This window comes from Ctenopharyngodon idella, chromosome 19, assembly GCF_019924925.1.
Source record: "Ctenopharyngodon idella isolate HZGC_01 chromosome 19, HZGC01, whole genome shotgun sequence".
Classification (NCBI taxonomy): Eukaryota; Metazoa; Chordata; class Actinopteri; order Cypriniformes; family Xenocyprididae; genus Ctenopharyngodon; species Ctenopharyngodon idella.
This window is the reverse complement of record NC_067238.1, coordinates 29,317,239-29,329,865: the sequence shown is the minus strand read 5'-3', so window position 1 is coordinate 29,329,865 and position 12,627 is coordinate 29,317,239. Positions and strand designations below refer to the sequence as shown.

At 36.8% G+C, this 12,627-nt stretch overlaps 2 protein-coding genes across 20 annotated transcripts in view; one reads left to right on the top strand and one right to left on the bottom strand.

Annotated features, from left to right (window-relative positions):
• Nucleotides 1-6,320, top strand: part of trioa (trio Rho guanine nucleotide exchange factor a) — a 122,614-nt gene extending 116,294 nt beyond the window's left edge. For 15 of the 18 annotated variants that reach the window (XM_051871875.1, XM_051871874.1, XM_051871867.1 and 12 more), the window contains 9 exons: nt 161-408; nt 898-1,042; nt 1,140-1,167; nt 1,261-1,423; nt 2,020-2,141; nt 2,246-2,324; nt 2,581-2,781; nt 2,867-3,005; nt 3,742-6,320. In XM_051871875.1, the coding sequence (XP_051727835.1) occupies nt 161-408; nt 898-1,042; nt 1,140-1,167; nt 1,261-1,423; nt 2,020-2,141; nt 2,246-2,324; nt 2,581-2,781; nt 2,867-3,005; nt 3,742-4,287 (1,671 nt within the window). In that variant the 3' untranslated portion in view covers nt 4,288-6,320. The remainder of the gene's footprint in view (nt 1-160; nt 409-897; nt 1,043-1,139; nt 1,168-1,260; nt 1,424-2,019; nt 2,142-2,245; nt 2,325-2,580; nt 2,782-2,866; nt 3,006-3,741) is intronic. The other 3 variants (XM_051871880.1, XM_051871882.1, XM_051871866.1) reach the window with 1 other exon arrangement.
• An 896-nt stretch (nt 6,321-7,216) lies between these two features.
• Nucleotides 7,217-12,627, bottom strand: part of tinagl1 (tubulointerstitial nephritis antigen-like 1) — a 35,631-nt gene continuing 30,220 nt past the window's right edge. For both annotated transcript variants that reach the window (XM_051872546.1, XM_051872547.1), the window contains 2 exons: nt 10,557-10,602; nt 7,217-10,465 (listed from right to left, as the gene is read on the bottom strand). In XM_051872546.1, the coding sequence (XP_051728506.1) occupies nt 10,301-10,465; nt 10,557-10,602 (211 nt within the window). In that variant the 3' untranslated portion in view covers nt 7,217-10,300. The remainder of the gene's footprint in view (nt 10,466-10,556; nt 10,603-12,627) is intronic.

Sequence of the window (12,627 nt, the reverse complement as noted above, 5' to 3'; positions counted from 1 at the left end):
TCTAAATATTTTTTTATACATTTACATGGAACATGAGGGTTAATAGGTAAATGTGGAAATATTGTCATTGCCATGGTGGTGTACAGTACAGGCATTTGTATTAAAGGTATAAAGTGTCTCTGGTACTAAGACCCTTGTGTGTGTGTGTGTGTGTCCACAGAGTGAAAGCAGCAGCAGCAGTAATATCTCCACCATGTTGGTGACTCAGGACTATGTGGCTCTGAAAGAGGATGAGATAAATGTAGGTCAAGGGGAGGTGGTGCAGATCCTGGCCTCCAATCAGCAGAACATGTTCTTGGTGTTCCGCGCCGCTACAGACCAATGCCCAGCTGCCGAGGGCTGGATCCCCGGATACGTGCTGGGCCACACCTCCGCCATTATCCCTGACGCACCAGAGGGGACCATTAAGTAAGAGCTCGCCTCTAACCATTTAGTTTGAGCATGAAAAAGGTCTGCAAAGTTACAAAGCACAAAGTCCCTCCGGGATTTATTCTCTATATCAGTGCGCATTTCTGAAACGCCTCAGTTGTAGTCTTGAGTTTCTTTTGGGAATGAACACGTCACAATATTCCTCATTTAAACAATTCCCACTCAAGGCATATGCAAAATAAAGGGGCGGGGCCTGGTTGAGTTAGTTAGTGGTGTGTTGAAACACGCAGTTATGGTAAGGGGCGTGCGGAGCTTCATAGAGACAGGAACTAAACGTTACTGACAGACTGAGAAGAGAGGAGCTGCAACAATGTCAAATATGTGAAAAATAAGGTGTTTTTGAACATTCAAGCATGAAAACCTATTGTAGTAGAGCCCAAAAACAAAATCAAGTCTTTGGAAAGGGCATAATAAGTCCCCTTTCATAAGTTAGACATTTGACATTTAACATTATGGTTTGCTTTCCAGCAGGAAATCATCATCATCGTGGCATACATCCCTCCGTATTCGTAAGAAGTCAGAGAAAAGAGAGAAGGAAAATAAAAAGGAGGCCAAGCTGGAAAATGGTTACAGGAAATCCAGAGAGGGACTAACCAACAAGGTCTCTGTAAAGGTAAAACTAATGAAAACAAACACAAATGTTTGTCATGTCATTTTCTGGAAATCCTTCAGAAGGATGTTTACTCAAATCTTTGTTCTCTATTTTGCAGCTTCTAAATCCCAATTATATCTATGATGGTAAGTTCAAAATGTCTAATAAGTGAAACGAACAATTATAAATAAGTGATAAACTTCTTAATAAGGGGTTGACATGGATTTCTTTTCTCCCAGTACCCCCGGAGATCCTCGTCCCGCTGAGTGACGTGACCTGTGATAAAGGGGAGTGTGTCACTCTGAGGTGTAAAGTGTGTGGCCGCCCCAAAGCCACAGTCACATGGAAGGGACCCGATCAGAAAACACTCACCAACAACGGTCATTTCAGCATAGTCTACAGGTACGGACAAACAGACATAATGTCAGCTAAAAAAAAATTCATTTTGTCCTGCAACATTGGAGATATGCATATATCATGTTATTATTTTGCGAATATAAATTTATATATTGCTTTGTTTTTATATCTCACTTTAATTTAGCTATCACTTGTTAGATTTATATTTAAAAAGGGGGGAAAAATTGCTAATAGAGCCCCTAAAGGGAACATGGTGATGGAAAAAATATGAGATGGGAGGAAAAATTATAGGTCAATGCTTTTGTGTTCTCTCGCAAAAGTTTTGCATTCACCCGAGAAACTTTGCATTCATTCACAAAGAACTCAGAAGTTTTGTGAACATGAGCAAAGTTTCTTGGGGGAACGCAAAAATATTTGTAAGAGAAGACAAAAGCATTGACCTATAATTTTTCCTCCCATCTCATATTTTTCTTCCATCACCATGTCCCTTTAGGGGCCTCCTTAGAAAAATAAAGATATTAGATATTTCTCCTGAAGGCAAAAACAAAATACTGATTTTATTTTATTGCATTGTTTAAACTCAGTTTTTGCTAATCTAATGTTTTTTTTGTTCGTATCATCATTACCTTTTTTCATCACAGTGAGACTGGCGAGGCCACGCTGCGTATCGTAGGTGTGACCTCAGAGGATGATGGCATGTACACCTGCATTGCAACGAATGACATAGGCAGTGTGACGTCATCAGCCAGTCTCAGAGTGTTGGGTAAGAATATGTTCCTGTTCAAACTGGCCTTGCAAAGTCTCTGCCTAGTGTTTCTAAGATTTAGCTAAGCAAGGTTTTTAACTTAACTTGACTGTCTTTCACAGGAACTACCAGCGATGGAATCCGGGTCATGTGGAAAGACAACTTTGAGTCCTTCTACACTGAGGTAGCAGAGCTGGGCAGGTGAGACACATGGGAATTTATATTTACCACATCATTTTGATATCAAATGGATTGATTTATAAAAACATTGCAAGGGAATCCATTAGAAACACACTTTTAAAGAACATCAACACAACTTGGCCTCATATTAACTGCAAGTTTGTCACAAATTAAGGGTAGAGTACTGTTTTGTTTTTGTCAGAAACATGCAAATATAGTTTATGGAGAATCGACCGTGGCAACATCATAATTTTGATAATGTGTGTCTTTCTCTCAGGGGAAGGTTCTCTGTAGTAAAACGCTGCGACCAGAGGGGGTCAAAGCGGACCGTGGCGGTCAAGTTCGTGAATAAGAAACTCATGAAGCGAGACCAGGTCACCCATGAATTCAGCGTCCTACAGAGACTCCAGCACCCTCACCTAGTCAGGCTACTGGACACCTTTGAGACCTCCAGCAGCTATGCATTGGTCCTTGAGATGTGAGAGCACACACACTTTAATATCAGAATGGACTATTTCACACTCAGATAAGTTCCTGAGCATCAGTATTGTGTGATTGCACAGGTCTGATCAGGGCCGTCTTCTGGACTACATTGTGAGCTGGGGGAACCTCACTGAGGAGAAAGTGGCCTTTTACCTCCGGGACATTTTAGAAGCTTTGCAGTACCTGCACAACTGCAGAATAGTTCATCTGGATTTAAAGGTCAGTGTTACTTTTTTTTTTCCATTGTTTGTATAGATAAATAGACAGACTACCATTCAAAAGTTTGGGGTCAGTAATATATTTTTTTTATCTTTTGAAAGATGTATTTCATGTGCACCAAGGCATTTATCTGATCAAAAATACTGTAATATTGTGAAATAATATTACAATTTAAAATAACTGTTTTATATTTGAGTATATTTTAAAAAGTAATTTATTCCTGTGATGTCAAATCTGAATTTTCAGCATCATTACTCCAGTCTTCAGTGTCACATGATCCTTCAGAAATCATTCTAATATGATGATTTGCTGCTCAAGAAACATTTATTATTATTGATGATGATGAAAACAATTGTGCTTCATATTTTTGTGGAAACAGTGATACCTTTTTTTCAAGATCCTTAGTTAACAGAAAGAACAACATCAATTTTATATTTATATAGTATTAATATTATAAGTATTAAAACATTCATTTGAATGTATTACTGAATTTTATTCTTTCTTTACTGTTATTGTGGTCTTCATTTCTTAAGAACCTTTTTATGATTACTATTTTGTTAATCACTTTGAATTAACACTATTAAATATGCTAAACTTGTCTTAAATAATTTATTTTATGTATTTACTAATTAGTTATTTATATTTTTAGTTTTTTTTTTTAATTTGCATGCTAATTTAAATATAATATAATATTAATATTATAATATTAATTTCAAATGTCCCACTTTCTGATCAGCCTGAAAACCTTGTGGTGGAGCAGAGCCCCTCCCAGCCGATGGTGAAGCTGACGGATTTCGGCGACGCGGTGCAGCTGAACTCGACTCCCTATGTTCACCCTCTGCTGGGTAGCCCAGAGTTCGCGGCCCCTGAGCTGGTTCTCGGGGACCCCGTCTCTCTCTCCTCTGACCTGTGGAGTCTGGGGGTGGTGACATACGTGATGCTGAGCGGCGCGTCTCCGTTTTTGGACGAGAGCGTGGAGGAGACGTGCCTCAACATCTGCCGCCTAGACTTCAGCTTCCCAGACGACTACTTCCAGGGCGTGAGCCAGGCGGCACGGGATTTCGTGTGCCTGCTTCTCAGGACCGAACCTTCCAAGCGGCCCCCGGCTGCCGCCTGCCTGCAGGAACCCTGGCTGAGGCCCGGAGGTGGCCGTCGCTCGGCCGAATGCATCGATACCTCTAGACTCATTTCCTTCATCGATCGGCGCAAACACCAGAACGACCTGCGGCCTCTCGGAGGCGTAAGGGCCTTCCTGCAAAGCAGGCTACAGCCCAGGATCTGACCGAGAATCGTGATCTCATCCTCTTTCCGATGCCAATTAAGAAGACTTCAGTCCTGAGCCTATCAAAATGTGTGCTGACAACCATATCAGAGCCTTCGTCAGCAGACGATATTAAAGATTGATAGTCCTCTCCCAGTATGCTGCTGCCTTGTTTCCAATTTAATTAAGACTTGTAAGCAGAGATTAAAACAATGGAATATAAATATAAAAATATATATATAATATTTCTTCGATTTGCTGAATGATCAACAAATCCTCTTAAGTGGACTAATATTTTGTGTAGTACCTGCACAAGCGTGGTTTTTGAAGAAAGCGATGCAAATGCAATTTAGCGAGGAGAACAACTTTTTCTCTTTCTGTTTTGCCTGAGCCAGAGAGCAAGCGGCTGTTTTTGTGCTTTTACAGTGTTCGACTCGATTTCTTAACGAACCTTTAGAGAAAAATGAACAGCGCATAATACTTATATGACATGTTTTCAGGTACATCTTTCAATAAAAATCAGTGTGAATGAACGCAACACACAAATCGTGAGCAAACGAAGCATTTTAAGTGGAAACTTGTTTTGGTCTCCTAGTGTAATTAGTTGCTTATTTCAATGATGATGATGATGATGATTGCACCACATTTAGCTGCGGAATTTTTACAGGCTGCAAGTTCAACCTCTTTTTTTATTTTTATTTACTATGACTAGAACAAATTGTGTTGTGCAATCTACAGATGTATACGCCTTATTCTAATACTATGTGTCTGCCCTGTTTCTTTCCTTCTTTTTAAATGCAATGTCACAAGGGTGGAGATACATAGCCATAGGGCGGCCAGATGTCTGAGCTGAACGGCTTCAGACAGGACAGCATTGAAGAATGACTGAATACTGTAAATGCACTCACGTTGTTTCCGGTTCTTAACACGTGCAATGTTGCAGCTTCGATGGTTTATGCAACTGTTAATGAAGACATCTGTTAAACCTTTAATAAAAACGTAGAATAGCACGTACTTGGTACTGCAGTTCTGCTGTTGTTTATTTAATCCGGTCTTTTTCAGTAAGTATTAAAGCCCTGTTATCATACAGGGTTGTTGTCTACATGGCACTTACGCTAGTCACTTTTCTGTTGATATACATATTGGTATGCCAAAGCTCTCTTTGCTTTATGAGAATTAGTTTTTTTTTTTCTTTTCGGTCCCCTACACACATTTGACTCCTTTACGTTATACGCTACGTAGCTGTGACTGGTTGTTTACATAGCTTTACAACTGTTTTTCTTCATTTTTTTTTTTTCCTATGTGTCCATGTTATTGATGTTTCACAGATTTTATATTTTGCTTTTCTGCGCATTTTTCTGAAACGCACCTCCCATTTAGACTAGGCAGTCCTTGACATGGAAATAATTTCGCATAGCAAGATATCATGGACAAAAATGTGAAGCCTTTAAATTATGATATTTATCTCGTCATATAGATAGGTTTAACGCAAATGTAAGTCATTTTAGTTTTAAGGCCTCGGATAGTTTTTGTCGACAGGTTAGTCGTAAGAAGCTCTCAACGATTTAAATTGTCACTGGAATGATGTTGGTATGCAGTTTGTAACCATTGGCCTGTTCTCATTTCCAGTGATCCTCGCGTCATACGTCAGTCAACTGTTATCTTTGAGATTTTGAAGCGTATTGAAATGTTTGAGTGGTGGGCAGTGACTCTTTCCCAGTAGGAAGGAACATTGTTGATTCATCTGTATAGACCCATATAATGTCCCCCTAATTTATTTGTCATTGTAAAGTTGTACAGATGCCTTTACAGCGTGGGAACTTGGACTGGATACATTTTTTTTAAAGTGTTTCATTGAATGTCTAATTTTAGTTCTGATCTCATTGTATTTTAATGTATGTATTATCATTTTAGACTTGTTTTATTTGGATTATTTTATACGTTTTGCATGTGTATATTTCTTTGTACAGAAACCATAAGTGTTTACGCGATATGTGCTGTAAATATTTTCAGTTTTGTCATCAGTTATTTTGGAATTAAACATATGGAACATTCTCATGGCTGAGTTTTTGTCTACTGAAATTTCTTGGAAAGATATTTTTGCAGCGTTTCCTCAGCAGAACAATCCAAAAACACATGAAATAACAGTGCAACCCACTGAAGAGATATGTCTATCCCTCACAGCCTTGCTTTCATTCCCGGTAAAAATCAAAGGCGGCGCTGCTGTGAATAAGATCTATGCAGAATAAAGTTTTGAATGTTCAGGTTCTTATGACTGCACATGCGCATTAGCTGAAAGAGTTTTTAATGCTATTTGAGCATGAGAAACATTTATGAGACAGTGGTTTAGATTTAATTGATGATTTCAAATATGAATTTTAATGGTAAGTTTGGTGAACAGCTTTGTAGAATTTGATGTTTCCCCATTCAAAGAGATAGGAGCTGCACTTGCATGACTGAAATAGCTGCCCGAAAGGCATTTCAAAGATGGCCGCTGAGTGAAATGACATGCCTTAAAGGGACTTTGGTAATATGCATGACGACAGCATTTTCACAAATTCATTTTTTTATTTTAAATGGAGCAGATAACGGTATCTTTTTCAAAAACTTGCACTTTGAAACACATTTTCAAAATTTTGTGTTTTCAGGCCCCCAAAATGCCATTGTTGCGTAAATGAACAGCCAAAACACATAAAAGTTTTTAGTTAAGAACGTCGCGCAAATGGCCCCTTCATAGTGAATCAGCGAACAAACGGCACTGTTTTCAACTAAAAACAGATTTATGATTCCCTCACACATTTGATGTGTACTTACCTACAGACTCGCTTGTTTAAAAATTTTTATGATATTACGGAGACCATGAGGGTGTTGCACTGATGCTCATTTATGGATTTCAAGGTGAGGTGAAACAGTGTTAATGTGCAGGAAAAAAAAACAGGTGTGAATATAATTAAGTGGGTTGTAGGACTTTTATTGCATCAAACAGGTGAACACTACATTGGTTTGCATTGTGTACAGACAATACGAGGAACAACAAGGTAACATTGCACAGTAGTAACCAGTGATGCATTATTTGCAGACAGATTTTGTTCTTAAATAACACAGTATTCATTCACAATTACAGAACTGAAGAATGTCTAAGTGAGAACGATCCAGCTCGGGCTCAAATCAGTGTATAATATGAACCGCAATGTAAAATCTGGCAATATTAAGACATTGAATATTCATGACGTGAGCCCGATGGACTCATCTGGCTGTATATAAATGCTTTATCTAAATGGAAACTTCTTGCATGACTAATAGAGAACGCATTTAACTGAATGCTAATGGCCAGAATATAGCATCTGTTGCTGAATTTATACTGTCTTCTTGTCTGTGAGAGTGTATTGCTGAATCAAATGCCTGTCATAAGGCTTTTGAATTAGTCATGTCACCATGATAATGACATTATCATTATCAAAGTCAGCAGATGGGTTTGCTCGGAGCTCTGGCGCATGCATGATAATATAGTTTGGTATGCCCAAGCAGCAATATCTGTCTCACGCTTATTAATGCACACTAATCTCCATACATGTGTAGATGGATAATTGAGAAGCAAACATGCTCTACTATGATGTCTTATAATATTGTGGTTTTTGCCTGATTTACATACTGTAGCAAGACGTAATAATTCAGCATTGTCACTTTTGCCCTGTGGTATTAGCTCCTTTACATTTCTAAAATCTCATATTGAAGATTTTTTCCTTTAAATACTAATGGTCATAGTAGTCACTTAAATAATTCAACAAAACAAACATGAGAACAAAAAAAAAAAAAAGGTTTATGTCATTGTTTGTGTACAATCTTAATTTACAGAGTACAAAAGCTTAAGACTTGAGAGAGCAGGTTTACACTCTATCTGTGGTATTTCATACATATATCATTTTCCAGCGCAATATAGCCAACACATTATAATCGTTCCACCTAAAGGTGATAAACCATTGGTTGTTTTTGCCTTTGTATATTTGCCTGTTAGGTCACTTCAAGCTCCAGGTTTCATGACCAAACCACTTCCAACCAATTAATTCTTGAGGATTAAAGGGCCATTCAAAATTGCAGTAACTGGTGGCCATTTTTTTGGTCTCATAACATGAAAAAATATTTTTTTGGTTTGTTTTCTAAAGAGCCCCACACATGACATAAAAAAATATTTATATTGTGGCCACAAATTAATTCGCTCCACGACTTACTAATACCTTTTGTAAATCGTGGTCAAGATATAATAATTTGTTACCTTGTTTTATGAAACTGTGGCCACATTGTAATCATTTGTTCCCTTGTTTCAGTTAAATCAAAACGAGGGGACGAATAAGCACAACATGGCCACAATTTACTAATTCGAGGGAACGAATTATTATACAGTGCACACAGTTTAATAAAACAAGGGAATGAATTATTATGCACTCGATTTACTTAAAACGAGGGAATGAATTAGTAAATCGTGTCCACGATATATTTTTGTCCACATTTCATGTACAGGACTCCGTAGTTTCCCGTTATATATGGAAGCTTGGTTCCGCTGTAGTGACAAATTGGTTCCCCCCCTGAAATCAGGGTCTACATTAGGACCCCACGCAATCCCACTGGTTCAAATAGCTTTTAATAGGCACTCTCTTTAGCGCCTGTTTACAATTCCTACAAAATCATGTTATGATAAATGCTGTTTCAACTACGTTATAGTGACAATTTATGTCTGTATAAGTTAGCTTATGTACTAGAATAGCATACAGATACCCGATTAGCCTGATAGATTATAGACGCAAGTATACATGTATTCACAATCATCTATAATGTGATTATGTGTTACATTAAGTGTTAAATGTCCAAATATTTCAGTTATAAATAAAACAAATTAATGATGTTCAATTATTCACTTAATAGGCTATTATAATTATTATTAACAGTTAATCAAGAGTAAGAAATTACATTAATTTGGTTTTATTATGCACTAATTTGTTTTCTTACACATTATATAGTAAGCTATATGAGTATTTTAAATTAATATCATTCGTATATACTTAGGATTATCATTAACTGACCGTTTGGGGAGACCCGATTTTGAGGGAGGACCTGATTTGTCATGATACCACCACGTGATAAAAAAATCAAAAAATTTTATGAATTGCAAGTTTATGACTTGCAATTCTGACTATATTTCTCACAGTTGCGAGTTATAAACTCTGAATTGTAAGATATAAACTTGTGATTGTGAGAAATAAAGTCAGAATTGTCAGAAATACTTTTTTCTCTCACAATTGTGATACATAAACTTTTTTATTTTTTTATTCCGTAAAGTGGCCTGTATCTGTTCAGCCAACCTAAAAGAATCAGATTTTGATCACAAAGATAGACTGGAGTGGTTCTTTACATCTTAAAATATACCTTAATCTCAACGGAATGCTGAGAACTGTCATAAATCTAATCTAGGGTATTTTTAAAATAAATTATTGGTCCTAAAACCTTCTTCTTCCCCCATCCTGGTGTTCCTCTATCCCTTTAGCAGAAAGTATGGAGTGCTGTCTGACTGGCTGCCTTAGTGTGCGATCATTCCCAGAAGTAAGAAAAAACACAAAACATAAGACGCATCCTAATATCACTATATTAGACATTTGAGATAGTTATATTATGATGCTGAGCACGTGTGCCTGTGAAGTGTGTTTCTGGAAAACTGAGTCCTGAGTGCGTCTGAGTCCTGTGGCTGTTGGTTATTTGAGGTCCAGTCAAGGAGTGTAACCAGCCGGTTTCCACCAATAAGACGATATTTGCCATAAACACAAATTTTAGTTTTACATTCCTCCTACTAATGACCCAAAGGAACCAAAACTTCAGTGGAGACGTGTATTTGGACAGAGGGGGGCAGCGGACACCACCTTTTTATGCATGTGGTGTGAACAGATATTCAGAAGGCACTGGGGTTTGGTCGGTTTGGTGGAAATCAGACTCTAACAAACCTGCAAAAGACCTGAATGACTTTGTGGTTTAGATCTGCAGTCCTCTACTTGCGCCGTCCATGGTGATGATGATGGTTGTGCATGTCTTCCATGGTGACTCTGCCCCACACGCCGATCACAAACGCCTCGATCTCGCACTCGTTTACACCACGAGCGATGCGGAAGTAACCGTCCTCGCCCCAGTTCTTCCCCCATGAATTGGCTCCAATCTGTGGAGTGAATGTTTAAAATGTGTAAAAGCTGCTGTTGAGCAGAAAATAAAACTTCATATCAGCATATCAGACAGATATAAGTTCTCACCCAATATTTGCGTGTTCTGCCATTGTAGTCTCTCTCCTCTCCCCACCTGAAAAGTACAATAAAAATCAATGTGCTATTGTACATTAATATTCAAATCAACTGTCTAAAAATAGGAATCATTTTTTTGCAGAAGGTGAAGGGAAAATGTACACATCCAACCAAAGCTACATTTTGTTTTACCCAAATACAATCAATTTCTTAATCAATATTTAGACTTAATATATGATATAATCTTTATATTTATTTATATAATTAATTTTGTTTATTTTTCGTACTACATTAGTGAATTGTTTTATCTTGTTCAGCTTATGAAGAAAAATGGGATAAGAATGCAGTGAGGAATATTCACACCAGAGAGCTTTCTAAGGAAGCTTGTTTCTGCCATGAAATAAAAAAGGTAATAGTAACTTTTTGCCTCACAATTCTGACTTCTTTTCTCGCAATTGCGAGTTATAGTCAGAATCGTGAGTTATAAAGTCAGAATTGCGTGATATAAAGTCAGAATTGCGTGATATAAAGTCAGAATTGCGTGTTATAAAGTCAGAATTGCGAGTTATAAAGTCAGAATTGTGAGATATAAAGTCAGAATTGTGAGATATAAAGTCAGAATTGCGAGTTATAAAGTCAGAATTGCGTGATATAAAGTCAGAATTGCGTGATATAAAGTCAGAATTGTGAGATATAAAGTCAGAATTGCGTGATATAAAGTCAGAATTGTGAGATATAAAGTCAGAATTGTGAGATATAAAGTCAGAATTGCGAGTTATAAAGTCAGAATTGCGTGATATAAAGTCAGAATTGCGTGATATAAAGTCAGAATTGTGAGATATAAAGTCAGAATTGCGAGATATAAAGTCAGAATTGTGTGATATAAAGTCAGAATTGCGTGTTATAAAGTCAGAATTGCGTGATATAAAGTCAGAATTGTGAGATATAAAGTCAGAATTGTGAGATATAAAGTCAGAATTGCGAGTTATAAAGTCAGAATTGCGAGTTATAAAGTCAGAATTGCGAGTTATAAAGTCAGAATTGTGAGATATAAAGTCAGAATTGCGTGTTATAAAGTCAGAATTGCGAGTTATAAAGTCAGAATTGCGAGTTATAAAGTCAGAATTGCGTGATATAAAGTCAGAATTGTGAGATATAAAGTCAGAATTGCGTGTTATAAAGTCAGAATTGCGTGATATAAAGTCAGAAACGCTTGTTATAAAGTCAGAATTGCGTGTTATAAAGTCAGAATTGTGTGATATAAAGTCAGAATTGCGTGATATAAAGTCAGAATTGTGAGATATAAAGTCAGAATTGTGTGATATAAAGTCAGAATTGCGTGATATAAAGTCAGAATTGTGAGATATAAAGTCAGAATTGTGTGATATAAAGTCAGAATTGTGAGATATAAAGTCAGAATTGTGTGATATAAAGTCAGAATTGTGTGATATAAAGTCAGAATTGTGAGATATAAAGTCAGAATTGCGTGATTAAAGTCAGAATTGTGGATATAAAGTCAGAATTGTGAGATATAAAGTCAGAATTGTGAGATATAAAGTCAGAATTGCGTGATATAAAGTCAGAATTGTGAGATATAAAGTCAGAATTGTGAGTTATAAAGTCAGAATTGTGAGTTATAAAGTCAGAATTGCGTGATATAAAGTCAGAATTGTGTGATATAAAGTCAGAAACGCTTGTTATAAAGTCAGAATTGCGTGTTATAAAGTCAGAATTGCGTGATATAAAGTCAGAATTGCTTGTTATAAAGTCAGAATTGTGAGATATAAAGTCAGAATTGCGTGATATAAAGTCAGAATTGCTTGTTATAAAGTCAGAATTGTGAGATATAAAGTCAGAATTGCGTGATATAAAGTCAGAATTGCGTGATATAAAGTCAGAATTGCTTGTTATAAAGTCAGAATTGTGAGATATAAAGTCATAATTGCGTGATATAAAGTCAGAATTGCTTGTTATAAAGTCAGAATTGCGTGTTATAAAGTCAGAATTGCGTGATATAAAGTCAGAATTGCTTGTTATAAAGTCAGAATTGCGTGATATAAAGTCAGAATTGCTTGTTATAAAG